Source organism: Barbus barbus, assembly GCF_936440315.1.
Source record: "Barbus barbus genome assembly, chromosome: 1".
In the NCBI taxonomy this organism is placed as follows: Eukaryota; Metazoa; Chordata; class Actinopteri; order Cypriniformes; family Cyprinidae; genus Barbus; species Barbus barbus.
The window spans coordinates 13,949,242-13,964,429 of record NC_136729.1 but is presented as its reverse complement, the minus strand read 5'-3'; the positions used below and the strand labels follow the sequence as shown (position 1 = coordinate 13,964,429).

The following is a 15,188-nucleotide window of genomic DNA, read 5'->3' as shown; positions in this document are numbered from 1 at the left end:
GAGGCAAAAAAGTAGAAAAATGCTGTAATAGGGAATCAAAAACAGTTGCAAAGAAACCAACCCCACCTGACTCTCTCTCTCTCTCTTATCTTTTCAAGTGTAAGGAACTTGAGCAAGGGTGAAATGCATGATCAGCTCAAGATGTTCATTGGCTGAAGGTGAGAAGAGCACACACACACACACACACACACACACACACACACACACAGCAAGCGTCTCATCATTCCTCTCCCGTTTTGCTCATTAAGACATTACATAATCAACTTGTGGTTCAAGTGAAGATGAAAATGAAAGCAGGAGTGCCAGGCTGCATACCCTCCCCTCCAAGGGGGCAGACGCTCTGTGATGGAACACCCATCACTGCCAGAGCAGCTGTTCTTTTGGCTTTGCTGGGAACTGCCGGGACAAGCACTGTGCCATCTGGGGACCTGGTGCTAATCTGTGTAGAACTACAAAGCTTGCTTGAATAAATTAAAGAAAAATGTTTTTCTGTATCTTAAAGCAGGTGAACTGGAGAACATGAATATGAACCCCCATTCCGAAGAGAGAAAGGATCACAGAGATTACTAACCTTGTTCACCTTGTTCACAATTACTGAGCATGTTTGCAGGAGCTTATGCATGCAAACTGAGTTTTTACGAAGGCTTTCAGGTCATGCCTGGTTTTGAGGCCAGTATATAGATCAGAGATGTGCATGATGGGAATGTGTGAGACACGAACTAGAGAGTTTCTACATTGTGCTTTTGAGCTGGACTCTCTCATCACTTAGTAAACTATTGCTTTACATGCTAACCAACTATGGAAGTTTCCAAAGGAGTCTATCAGGATGGATCAGAGCATGAAATGTGTTTGTTTAATGATGGAGTTGTATATCATTATAACAGAGGGGTTCCAGATATGAATCAGAGCATGTTAATTATTTATTCTCTCTCCGTGCTGATTTGGTGTTTTTTGGGACTAAATGTTAACATTTAAAAACAAGTAGCTTTAACATGGAACCTTTCAATTGCACAAAATGTTCTTCACGCTAAGAAAAAGGGTTCTTTTAAAAACTGTTCTCTGAAAGGTTCTTTAGAGAACCCAAAATTGTTCAATATTGACTGATAGAATAAAAAATGGGAAAGGCCATTTACACTAGCTCCGCCCACTAATATGTGATTGAGTTCGTCAACACTAATAACCAGTAAGGTCAAATGGTAATTTGCACCCACTGACTTTTACTCAGTGGACCAAAAAAATGCTGAAACATTCATCAAAACACACCTTCTTTTATGTTCCATAGAAGAAAGTTATACAGGTGAGGATGAGTAAATGTTGCCAAAAATTTCATTTGTGAATCCCTTTAGGTATGCGTTTAAAAAGCAGGGATGTAGCCTCTCTAAATAAGGTCTAGCGATGGCTATGTCTTAATGTAGACAAATCCCGACCCACATGCAGCCTTTCTCCAGAACGGGTTCAGGAAGCAAAGCAAACTGTATGTCAGTTAACATAACAATTTCACCTTTCTCTCATCTCAGTGCACAATCCGTATATAACAACCATAAAGTCTAGACAGCAATCATACAGCTCTGCCGCTTGCTTTCTTTTTCTTTCACCTTTTAAGTTATTTAACTTTCGCACTGTCTTCAACACAAACCACACAGCTGTTCCCAGATGGTCCCCAGCGAACACACACTTACATAATATCTGACACATACCGAATTAGCCGACAAGGCACTGTTAAATTACTTTCATGCAAGATTTATGGATAGAAACACTTACGAAAATCCTTTTATCGACTGACATAACAGTTTTGCCTCTGGAAGGATTTCAAGACGTCTGCAGTAAAAAGTGGAAAAACCTTGTGGGATTTGACTGTTTTGTTTTGTTTGTTACGTTCCCATATTAAAAAGACATTACAGGGCATCTGTTTGGCTATGCTCAGAAATGCGTCTCAAGAGGGGAACATGTAATTTATGAGGAGAGTGCTGAGTATTTTAGGAGAGCCCATACTGTACATTAGGACCAGAACATTAGGTACATTAGGAAATGAAAAGCAGCAGATGAGATATCATTAATATGTTATTCTCTTCTGCAGCAATGAAATTAAACAAACAGCAAACTGAGACCTTTTTCTGATACCTCTCACTTCACACGTTTTCTTTGAGAAAAAGAGCCGAGTCATCTCACATGTGCTTCTTTTGGAGTTTCAGAAGAGATCTCAAAAATATCTTTAACTGTGCTCAGATTTTCCAAGATGCCAAAACTGCAATCAAATGTCAGTGATGTTCCTGAATTTGAAATGATTCAATTCAAATTTGAAGGTAAGGTAGAATTCAAATAACAGACAGACAGACAGACAGACAGACAGACAGACAGACAGACAGACAGATAGACAGATAGATAGATAGATAGATAGATAGATAGATAGATAGATAGAATGATTGACTCAGACACAGGCAGAGAGAGAGACCTGCCACACTTTGATGTTTGTTTCCCATTATAATCTGTAGGTTGTAATGTGATAGTGAGTTCAGGTTAGGTTAATAGGATTTTTTAAAGCTCTTAAAACGTGTTCAAAAAAGATTTGAGCACACGCACAAATGCACACACTCACATATCTCTGAGCACACACTTACAGAAGGAGCTGTTTTCGTCCTTTGTGCCGTCCAAGGTGCCATCGGGTAACATTTGCAGGTAGAAGCCATGCCGACAATACAGACGTGTGACGATACCTTTTAGCTGAGGCTCTGAAAAAAAGAGAGATAACATTCCATTAGACACGTTGTGCCTATGCTAGAAAAGAAAATCTCAATGCATCAATAATACATGCTGGTGCTACAACAGTGAAGGGTATATCAGGATGACTGAATTAAGAAAGACACACACACACACTAACAAGCACAAACCAGTCGATACATCTTTAATTTTACAGCTTACCTCAATAGACTTGTACTGTGTCAGTCATAAACTCAAATACAAGCATCCATGTTTTCAAAGCACATTAGGAAGATAAGAAGTTGTTTCTGTCTGTACTGGCAATGGACTGCGGTAACACGAACAAAACTTTCAGGGCTTCTCTGTCTTTCATCTCCTTTTCTTCTCAGAGTTTACAGCACCAACAAAACAAACTACACAAAAGAGTTCAGTGAATTGCTATAACATTATCTAAACTCATTCTAGAAAGAGATGCAAAACAGAGGAATTGTTCAAATCTATTGCATAAAACTGTGTCCAATTGACAAATAAGTACCTTAAAGTGATAGTCCACCCCAAAATGAATTCTGTCATTGTTTACTCACCCTCATGTCTTTTAAAACTGTGTGATTTTTTTCTTCTTCTGTGGAACACAAAAGAAGATATTTTGAAGAAAAACAGTTTAGATTCCCATTGACTTCCATTATATTTTTTGACCATACAAATCAAAGTCAGAGGAAGTCAAAGTAACTTATTTTGTGTTCTGCAGAAGCAGGAAACTCATACAAATTTGGAACAACATTATTTTGTGTGGTGATAATCATATGGTAATAATCATTCAGTACCATGGTATACAACATATCAAAGTACCACGGTGCTTGATACCACTGTACCATGGTACTTCCATAGTAAGTTTTTAAGGGACATGTTGGGCTATCTGCAAAGAGAGGGCTCTCCACTCTGCTTTAGAAAGGTTACTAAAAATTAAAAAGACCAAATAAAATATCTGGTTTTATGGGTTTTTGAAGGAGAAGGGAGGTGATAGATAATCAAATGAACTATAACAGCTGGTAAGGGATGTGGCCTAGCAGTCTGCTGGAGATCTGTGTAAAACAACACAAATGGGACACTGGTAATGGAACAGGAATATTATGAGATGTCTCTGTGTATATTAAAATCACATGCTTTACCATGTAGGAAACCAACAGCTATGGGTGTGCATACAGTTGCTTAATGACTACTAAACTGGCACATTTATAGTAATCATATTTATGATTAATAATAATAACTTAAATGTGCACTGTGTCGGAAAATCTGAAGTGAATAAAATAAAAGCAAAGGCATATTAAATGTAACAAATGGTGTTATCTAACTACCTTCAACGAAACTTCTACAAAAATAACACACAGCTTTTTTGAGGTGGATTTTAAGTGTAAACACAGGCTGCTCTTTAAATTTTTAAGCGATCCCATTAAAAGCACAGATGACAGGTAAAATGTCTATCGTTGTAGCAGCCGTCCAGAGCCTAGAGTCTAGAGAAAGAAAAATTGTAAATAATATATAGGCCCACTAAATAATAATATATTAGAAAACTATTTACAAAAAGAAAAAGAAAAAAAAGAAAGAAAATTAAGCGTTGCCATCACAGGAGTAAATTACATTTTAGAATGCATTTAAATAGAAAATAGTTATTATAAATTGTAGTAATATTTCACAATATTACTGTTTTGACTATATTTTTGATCAAATAAATGCAGCCTTGCATGGTGAGCGTAAGATAAATCTTACCGACCCCAATCTTTTAGTGATCTCTTTTTCTTTTTGTCACTCGTTTTTCCCCAAATGCTAACTTTGTGTGCATCTCCAATTTCCTCTCAGCACTCCCTCTATGTGAAACACTGCAGAAATAGTTTGGGCTTTCTCTCTGCAGGCCTCTATTTGCTAGTGTCCATTGATCAGTTCTGAAGGTGAGACCCTGAGGGGCCAAACTACAGTTTTAACATTCAGCTACATGGCATAGTGTCTGGCTGCCACCGTCACAGTCCACAGACAAATCACCGCTCACAGAAGCCGAGAAAGAAATATGTGGGCACTTTCGCATTAAAGGCTCCACACAAAGCAAAGAGGCGGCAAATAATGATATCCACATATTAAACCCACATATTCTGCCGCGATAAGGCACATTTCCTTCATCTCTTGGTTGATTCGGGTTGTGTAGGAAATTCCCCGCAGATCCGTCTTTGTCAGCCTCTTTAATAGCGCTGCCGTGACACGCTTTGAAAGCCACACATAGAGCGGCGCTGATACACAAGCCCTCTCTGTCTTCAGTCTGCACTGCATAACCATAAAACCCATCTCCGGGGACAGAGGGTGTGAAGGGCACTTCTGATGGGTGATATTGATGTGCGTTTGAGTGCGTGAGCTTAGGGATGCCAGTCTGCCAAGAGCCCAGGCTTCAACAAAAGTTACACAGACACATTGGTCCACCGGGGACATCACCTGGTTAGAGATCTCCTTTCCCTCTCTATGCCTCGCAATCTCTCCTATAAGCCCCGTCAGGGTGAGTTATGTGGTTTTGCATCTCTCTGAATAACACCATACATCATCCAATCAGCTGGAGATGGAGTCGTCACCTTCCCGAGCGGGAGATAAAAGTGAACGAGTGTTACGGAGGGAGAACAAGAGAGTGGGCAGAAGTTATGACATGGTTATTTTATTGGAAGACATTCACTAGCTAAATAAAAGAGGAATACTCTCATACTTCACGCAAAGCATCGATAAAGCTTTCAGGCACAACAGATCCTAACAAAAGTCTGGCTCCTCCACTGGCATATTTCATTCAGAGCAAGAAAGGGAGAGGGGAGGAGAGAGACGAAGAGAGATACAGACAAAAATAAGACTGCATTTACTATCCAGCATGTGAGCACTTTAAAGGGGTCATATCATAGATTTAAAAAAATAAAAATAATAATTTTCTTGAAATCCACTTATTAACAGACATATTTTATAGTTTTTGATGATCATTTACTTTCTCTAACCCTTAGAAAGAAAAAGTCTGTTTTTTGTTCTGACTTTAACAGAACAAATCAAAATCATTTTTTTTTTTTACTTATATTCAGTAAGAATGTATTGAATCGACCAACGTTACAATAAAGGCTTTCATTTTGTTATAAAAGTAAAAACAGTATAAATGCTGTTTTATTTTTTTATTTCATTTTTACTTTCTATTCATCTAAGAATCCTGAAATGGACATTTTTCAGAAAATTGTGAAAACTGTTCCCACAAAAATACTACAACAAGAAATGTTTCTTGAGCACCAAATAAGCATATTAGAATGATTTCTGAAGGATCATGTGACACTGAAGTCTGAAATTATTCACAGGAATATTAATAATATTATTAATATTAATCACAGGAAAAAATGACATTTTAGCCTTGGTGAGAATGAGACTTCTTTCAATTTTTTTTTTTAAATCTTACCGACCCCAAACCTTTGAATGGTAGTTATTGCACATTTCAATGCTAGAAGCAAAAGAACACTGTACAAATGTGCAATGCAGAACTACAAATAGATGAATAACTCTACTGTATAATGGTCAGAATCTATTTAAATGTACAACAAATACTGTTCAAATTCAACAAAACAGTCCCACTCAACAAAACTAACAGCACATGAATCAGATTATCTTATAAACATAATTCTGATTCCTCTCAACTGCCTCTTCATATTAAAAACCTGCAGACTGCTTCTTGTTTTGCATACAATTACAAAATCATACTTGTCAAGCACAATATTGTCTGCTGAGCTAACAGGAGTGGAAGAGTACAAGTGCATGCTTCATATTCAGAGGACGTACTGGGCTAAAGTGCATAAAATTGCAGTGGACGCTCCCTGTGGCCTAATGTGACTGTGAGTAATGAAGGGGGGCGGGGCAGAGCTAGCCAAGCCTGTAATGACAATATTTAGCTGGACAATCAATCACTTGCCCTGGGAACAACTCTTACATTTCTCACCAAACAACATCCATCCGTCCATCCATCCATCCATCCTTCATAGATCATATTATCTTTCTATCCATCCATTCAATTCTACTCCTAATCATCCATCCATTCAAATCTACCCCATATCCATCCATCCATCGTTACTTCATTGTATAATTCTCTCCATAGATCATTGTACTGTTTTTTTTCCAGCCATCCATCCATCTCTATCTATCATTCATCCACATCTATCTCCATCTATCCATCCATTCGTTGTGAGATTCCATTGTTCATTCTATCTATCTATCTATCTATCTATCTATCTATCTATCTATCTATCTATCTATCTATCTATCTATCTATCTATCTATCTATCTATCTATCTATCTATCTATCTATCTATCTATCTATCTATCTATCTATCTATCTATCTATCTATCTATCTATCTATCTATCTATCTGTCAATGGATGTCAATGCAGGGGAATGTCAAGAAAAACAGCCACATACATACACACACAGAGGTCACAGCAGACAGGAATGTGCAGTTTGGGATTAATTAAAGTCAGACTAATGGGCCTTTTTTCCTCTGTAAAGCTTAATGATTTGTGTCTAAATGAGCTGGGACATGTCTGAGGCCTGCCGATAGCGGGATGAGAGAATGCAAGGAAGGGGAGAGATGGAGAAGAAAAGCAGCTGCCACCACAGAACAAAGTGAGAATAACACAAGAAAGAGATGAGAGGAAAAGATAAGACATCACTGAAAAAGTCAGAAAGAAAGAAAGAAAGAAAGAAAAAGAAAGAAAGATGATGATGATGAATGATACTAATAATATTTAAAGCAGGAAAGCAAATATTACTTTTCAAGTAGCACTCTGATTTAATTCTTACTAATTTGCCTCTGTCTACGTGGAGAAGTAGATTAAAAAATGTGTCAGAGATTATTGATATTAGTTACATTCATGCATTATGCACTTCTGTATTTATATATGCCTCTATTGCATTTTTAGCAATTCCAAAATACAATCTTATCCTTCTTCTTTGCCATCAAATTCTCAACATTTTCGTTACACAGTCCACCAATCATGTTTGGGCATCCATCCAACTCCACAAAACCAAACTAGTGACCAACAGCGACTTGGCGACCTCCAGTGATAAAATCACTGCCAGTGTGAACACGTCTCTCTTTCAATTTATTCAGAGGTAAAAGGCTCACTGAACATTCACCTCAGGACACAACACAATCCAGATATCTTCCTCTGTCCTTGCACCCCTTGTGCTTTATACATTACTGTAGATGCTACAGAAGGTTTACACACCAGCACTCCGTTGCTTGTGTAACTGCAATGGCTTTTTGTGTATATGTGTGTGGTCATGCTGGCACGCAGCGTGACAGAGACAGATGATGTGATGATAGAGGGCTGGTCTGGTGTGAGTATTTGCGTCAGTGCCTTCTGACCCAAAGCTCTCTTTGCCATACGCACTCCCACCATGCATTAGTTAATGACCATTACAGCTGCATACACACACATCTCATGTCTGAGACAGTCTGCTGTGTGTGTGTATGTGCATTACTTTACACTTTTTCCTCTAGTGTTAGATAATTGTGTGTGATTTCAAAAGCTTAAAGCCATTTTAAATGCCTTCAGTTTTTTTTAGCTTGAATGTAACTTTCAAATAAAATTATTCAAAACTTTCATATTTAATTTCCACCATTATTTTTGATTAAAAAAAAACAAACAACAAAAAAAAAACTGGTTGCCTAAAATAATGAAAGTAAATTTATCTTTACACACACTACTATTCAAAAGTTTAGGTTTTGATGAGATGCTCACCGAGACCTAGATTTATTTAATCAAAGCTAGAGTAAAAACTGTAATATTGTGCAATATTATTGCAATTTAAAATACATTTTTCTATTTCAGTATACACAATTTACAGTAAATATATTTGAGTAATTTGATTAATTTGAAAGATTAATAGAACAATGCTTGCTAATTAAAATAATTACTGACCCCTAACTTTTGAACACTACTACAGTTTATGAACATTATTTTTATAATTAGACAATATATGATCTAAAATAATGACATTTGATAATGATATTAAAATTCTACAATATTTTGTCTAAATAATAGTCATTAAACACAAATTTAAATATATTATTTTAAATGTGATTGTACAAATTAATTTTATAACCACAACATTTTAAATTATAGTATGAAAACTGGATTTTTTACAGTACAACATTTTTGTGTGAGTATGTGTGTGTGTATATATACATATATATATATATATATATATATATATAGTAAAAAGTACAATTAACAAAATGCTGGATGGGCAGAAATATTTATGTTGAACTAATTTTATTGCTTGGGCTTAGTTGTGAAGACATATTATATTAAGTCTGCACAAATATATTTTAAAAACATTAAATGAATGGTTATTTTCAAATCCAGTCAAAATTCAGAATGCTAAATGTTGACTAAACTAATAAAAACAAATCCAGCTAACACTGAGATCATTCAGTACGTGCATGAGCCTGAGTGACTTCGCGGGAGAAACAGTGCAGCCATCTTGTCAAGTTCACGCGTCAGGTAAGTTGCACTAAATAAATGTTATTTTTTTAGACTAAATTTAACGAGAAAATCATGCAACATATTCAATTTTTTGAGTGGACATTTAGAAAGTGTTTTATGTGTTGTATATCCGAAGAAAAGTGGATATTTAAGTGTATGTCAAGTTCAGGCGTCAGGTAAATGGCACTGAATAAATATTTGTACTTCACGTTAGACTGAATTTATCAAAACGTATATTAAAAAGGTGTAAATGTTTTATTTAAAACGCATATATACACAAACGTACAACATATATAAAAACGTCAAATAAGCATCATATGATATGTCTGAGGGAAATTTAAGTGAAGGGAATGCCACAAGTTACTTAGCCCTTGTTTAATCCATAAAACACGTAATGTCAAAAGCTGTGTTACTATAATGAATTTGAGCTCATTTTGTCGTGTTGTATAATATCTTTGTGTTTCCATGACGTGAATAGATATGAAGACAACGCACGGTCTTTCTTTCTTTTATAAACCATTATTATTTGAAGTTAATATTGCCGTGTTGAATTGATTTGTGCAAGTGTAAACTTTTGCAATTGTCCCGTGAAGTAAAAAGACGACATTAAACGTGACTAATGACAAACCACGGTGAAATGTATATCGTTTTCAAATGGGGCGGATTAAAGGGTTAGTTCACCCAAAAATGAAAAATTCTGTCATTAATTACTCTAATTACTATTAATTACCCTCATGTCGTTTCAAACCAGTGAGACCTTCGTTCATCTTCGGAACACAAATTAAGATTTTTTTGATGAATTCCGAGAGCTCTCAGACCCTCCATAGACAGCAAGTGTCCTTACACAATCAAGGTCCAGAAATGTAGCAAGGAGATTGGTAAAATAATCCATGTGACATCAGGGGTTCAACCGTAATTTAACGAAGCTACGAGAATAATTTTTGTATGCAAAGAAAACTAAAAGAACGACTTTATTCAACAGTTCGTCTCCGCTACGTCAGCGTAGCACCATTTTGGATTTTATCCACTGGACGGAAACTGTGTGCGCTCTTCTGTGTCAGCCGCACTGCACAGATACGTCTTTTACATATATTTATGCTTTGATTTGAACGACAACAGCGCATCCGGTATGCGGCTAATACAGAAGAGCATAAGTAGTTTCCATCCAGCGGATATTCTCCAAAATGGTGCTAGGGTGACGCAGAGGAGGCGAATTTGAATAAAGTCTTTTTTTTCCCACAAAAAGTATTCTTGTAGCTTCGTTAAATTACGGTTGAACCCCTGATGTCACATGGATTATTTTACCAACCTCCTTGCTACGTTTCTTGACCTTGATCATGTAAGGACCCTTGCTGTCTACGGAGTGTCTGAGAGCTCTCGGAATTCATTGGACTTGAGCCAAAAAAACAAAAAAAACAAGGGTTGCAACTTCTGTTACATCAAATTTAATTAATTGATATTGATACATTGTAAATTATTTAAAAGGCATCATTCATTCATATTTTTTATTTAAAATGTACTTTTCTTTCTCCATCAGGGTTTAATTGGTTTCATTGGTGCTTTGTCATCATTGCAAGATTCCAGATGCTGGCCAGTCAGTTCTTCCAAGGAACCAAACACTAGCACGTGACCAGACCGCTCCACTGCAACTACATACTGTGTACTTTCAAGACTAGGAGTTTATTGTTTTCATTCCAGGTAATGTGTGTAAATATTTAGAGTTTTTACTACAATTATAATGTGCTTTACTGTTCTCAGTGGCATCTACGCTAATACTAGTCGGAATTGCATTCTTATTCCGAGGTCACCACAGCCACCAGATACAGTCTGTATGCAAATCAGATGGTGGATCAGCACCTAGAGATGACCTTGACAGCCCTGAATGTCAGCGGAGACCATGTCAGCTAGATGAGCTCCAGAGATAGGTCCCCTCCAAAGACCTCGTTGGCCATCAGGACAAGACCAAGAGAAACAGACGTGTCCTCTGCTCAATCTGACCTGTGTAGCAGCATAGAATTAAACCACACCATGCTGGTTTCATCTGGCCAGAGGAGAACTGCCCCCCGACTGAGCCTGGCTTCTCCCAAGGTTTTCTACCAAATTTCTGTCACCGATGGAGTTTTGGGTCTTTGCCGCGGTCACCTTTGGCTTGCTTATTTGGGGACGCTTGGCTGATTGCACAGACACTTTTGGAAGAGAGCTGAACTAGATGTCAACACTGAATCACCAATGAACGGTCTTTAACTGGAAAAATGACTCTTGCATTATTGACAAACTATCTGCTAAAGCTGCTTAAACACAATCAGTATTGTATAAAGCGCTATATAAATAAAGGTGGCTTGACTTGTTTTTATATACTGTAACACCAGATGATTTTTTTTACTTCTGCCTCATTTTAAAGATGTAATTGTGAACATTAGTAATATTTGTAAATGTTTGTTTGCTAACATTTTGTTTAGCTTGTTTAGTTTATTATGGTCTTTATTTTCTTAGTTCATTAAACAAAATTTTGCAGTTGTATTACAGATGTAATGTTTGTCAACTGGAGGTTTAAAGGGATAGTTCACCCAAAAGTGAAATTTTGCTGTTAATTTACTGACCCTTAGGCCATCCAATATGTAGGTGACTTTTTTTTTCCTTCATTCCTGTACGTTTAGTCTGTATGAAAAATGTTATATAGGGAGATTGTTATTAAATAAAGGCTATATTGTGTTTTAATGTGGGTGATTTTATTGATTGATAAACACCAGTTTATCATTTTGTTATACTTTTCTAGTTTATCTTACGATAATTGCCAAGTAATAAATCTTAGTTGAGGTAACAAAACACGGAGTAAACGCTTATATTTTAATTGACATAACTTGCTGTAGTCTTCTAAACGTTTGACAAATTAAAACACTTAAGTTGAATGGACTATAAAACCAGTTCAGTAAAGGTTGAAAAAAAAAAAAAAAAAAATTCAGATAACACTTTGAAGTCAAAAATTGACTGAACGTAAAATTTCTGTGGAACTAGTTACTAAATAAGATGAAACCGCTTGAAATTTTTTACAGATATATATATATATACACACACGGGAGGAGCAAACGACAGACAGTGGGTGTGGGGTCAGGCCTCGGAGAGGTTTTTATTAAACGATAATCAAAAAGTGTCCAAAGGGGGTAAAAAGCGTCCAAAATAAAACAGGGAATCTGCTGTCCTCATCGTGCTACGGGCTTGTGAAGGAGGGCAGTGTTCAGGAAGGAAGGGTCCAAGTCTGGTGGCCGCACGCGCTCCCCTCTCGGGACCAGGGAACATGGGTTGCGGCTTCTTATGAGCGGCATCATCCATCCTTTGCCCGCAGCGCTTCCGGGGGATAGAACGGCCCAGCATCCTAGCCCGTCAGCCGTCAAACGGGTGCAGAATTCCATCCATACTCTACGGGTCAGGCAGCTCACATCTCCAGTGGTGCGGGAATCCCTCAACGCTCCCTTCCTGGACCCACGAGGACACCAGCGTGCATGCACGGGGAAGAGACCGGTCTCTCGAGGAGAGGCGCGCTCGGCATTTAAACAGTGGCGGTGATGAGGCTCTATTCACATCAGGTGCGCCTCATCACAACCAGGGCTGGCGGCGTGTTTCAGCGCCCCTCCTCTCACACACACCCACTCCCGTCGGGAGCCTGGTGAAGGGCGGCGAATACAGGACGGGGTGGTGATGATAATAAGGGGGGAGGCAGCCGACTCGTCACAAAACATATACACACACGCCTACTTTACCTTTAAAAAAAATAGGTGTATGATGCCCCAGTGGGTGTGTTGTGATGAGTCTTGCTCTATTCTGTCGTGATTTTTTTTTTTTTTACCTATATGTAACCCTTGGCTTAAAATATTCAAAAGAAACTCGACTACGCCACCTAGGTTAGCACCCAGGAAAAGAATAAAATAAACAGTTACCCCAAAAATTATGAAACCCAAAAGTTACAACAATATGAAGGACCCTGCTGGTTCGGGTTGGATCAAAGACAGAGACGGGACTTACCAAAAATAACACGTATTTCACACCAAGGGATGAATCACAAATCAAAGAGATTATTCCAATTAAAAAAAAGAAAAAAAAAAAAAAAAAAAAAAAAAAAAACTCATCAACAGTTTACCATTTAAATACCCACAGTTAAAAAGAGACCATAACAGACCCTGCTGTCACAGAAGGGAGAAACCCCCACAGCAAAACGGTGTCTACAAATTCATAAAGTAAGTGACAAGGATAATAACAACAAAAATACACACTCCCCTTCTGTTAAGCTTCAGTATTACGGCTCCACCGGCATTCACCTGTGGATATTTATACATAATGTTTAAAAATCAAGCAAACTGTTCTAGCGAAACAGGATACACATAGATTACTTTAATAAACTTACATAAAGACAAACATATGCAGAATTTCCTCGCATCACAAATCAATTGGGCAAAATAATCTTATGGAACCTCGGTGGAGCACAATGCTTCACCGTGACGATCACGCAGTCAGCGGTGCACACCAGGCCGCGGAACAAAATGCAACAATATACAGCACAGCAATATGAAATACGTAAAACACCAACTGAAAACAACATTAAGTGAAACTGGTACGAACAGCGGTCATGAATACAGGGATAAGAAAACAACAGCTAGCGTTCTCAGGCCACACCTAAAACAAAAATATGAAAAATTTAAATTTCAATAATGAATTCCCCCTTTTAAAACCCAAAATAAACTTCTTACCTCCAAGAAGAAATTCATAAGCTACAGCAGACTCTACATGAACTGCGCTTGCCACTCCACGCACACACTCCTAATGGTAAACATCTTCAGATAGTGACGGCTTACGAAACAAACTATGAAACAGGTGGCAACTCACCAAGGACGGGATCGACAAAGACTATAATTGCCCACAGAGTATGAAGACACGGTAGAGAAGTCCCACACAAGCTTTACCCAAGATCTTTTAAAACAACGTAGATCAATCAGCTTCAATCAATGAGCCACACAGGTGTGCTCAATGATACTACGCAACGGCGCCAGTGGGAGTGTCTTGCCATCGGGGATATACCCAAACATTACGAAAAGATTAAGAAACTAAACCTGCCACATATAGAACAATAGTTGTTCCTGACACTGCCATCCTGCTGTATTAACCTCACCCAAAGAGTCAGCAAATAGAGAGAGAGATGAAAAGAGAGGGAAGCAATTAGCCTGTGAGAAGTGTGCGTGCGTGTGTGTCCCTGTGTCTGCTTTCTTTCTCTTCCCAGGTCCAACAGCCTCTCTTATCCTCTGCCCTGACCTCTGGAAAGTGCTGAGCTGGCTCTTTCCCTCACTCTGTCCTTCTCGGCCATATTTTTTTGGCTCTCTCGCAGCCATTCAGAGTCACGGCAGAGGGACATGAACACAATGCTAATCAGGTGTTCTTCTCCGTCTCTGCCACTCCCGCTCTCCCTCGCTGGCATTGATATCAGAAGTCATAAAAGCAAGAAAACAGCCGGTCTGCGTATTTGTTCCTCCCTTCACTTTCATTTACTCAGTCCTTCATTCACATGCAGCAATACTATTTCAGGTTGACTAACATGTCTTGCCTCTAATCCAGGGATAAACACTTACAAATGTCAGTTTTAAGACTAGATTTTACATTTTCAAAATGCGTGCACTCAACCAACAAAATAATGTTTTAATAATGTTTTGCTTATGTTCACATATTTCTAAATGTACCCTGAACATTCAAAACGTCCATTTTTTAAGCAATACTGTATGTTAAGGGAACATTCCATTATATAATTTGCAAAGAGCATGGAAACGTCAGTTTTGAATGTACTCTGAACATTAAATACCAGATAACTCTGAATGAACAGTTCAGACCATATAACTATGAATGAACATTACTAGAAGAACGTTCATAACTTTAGAGACACTTGCCATATAACATTAGCCATTGTTC

General features: G+C 37.8%; 1 protein-coding gene across 1 annotated transcript in view; it reads right to left on the bottom strand.

Annotated features, from left to right (window-relative positions):
• Nucleotides 1–15,188, bottom strand: part of LOC306874463 (fibroblast growth factor 11-like) — a gene marked incomplete at both ends in the record, with an annotated part of 77,924 nt that overhangs the window by 30,654 nt on the left and 32,082 nt on the right. The window contains one exon of the mRNA XM_079424528.1: nucleotides 2,619–2,729. Coding sequence (XP_079280654.1) covers nucleotides 2,619–2,729 — 111 coding nt within the window. The remainder of the gene's footprint in view (nucleotides 1–2,618; nucleotides 2,730–15,188) is intronic.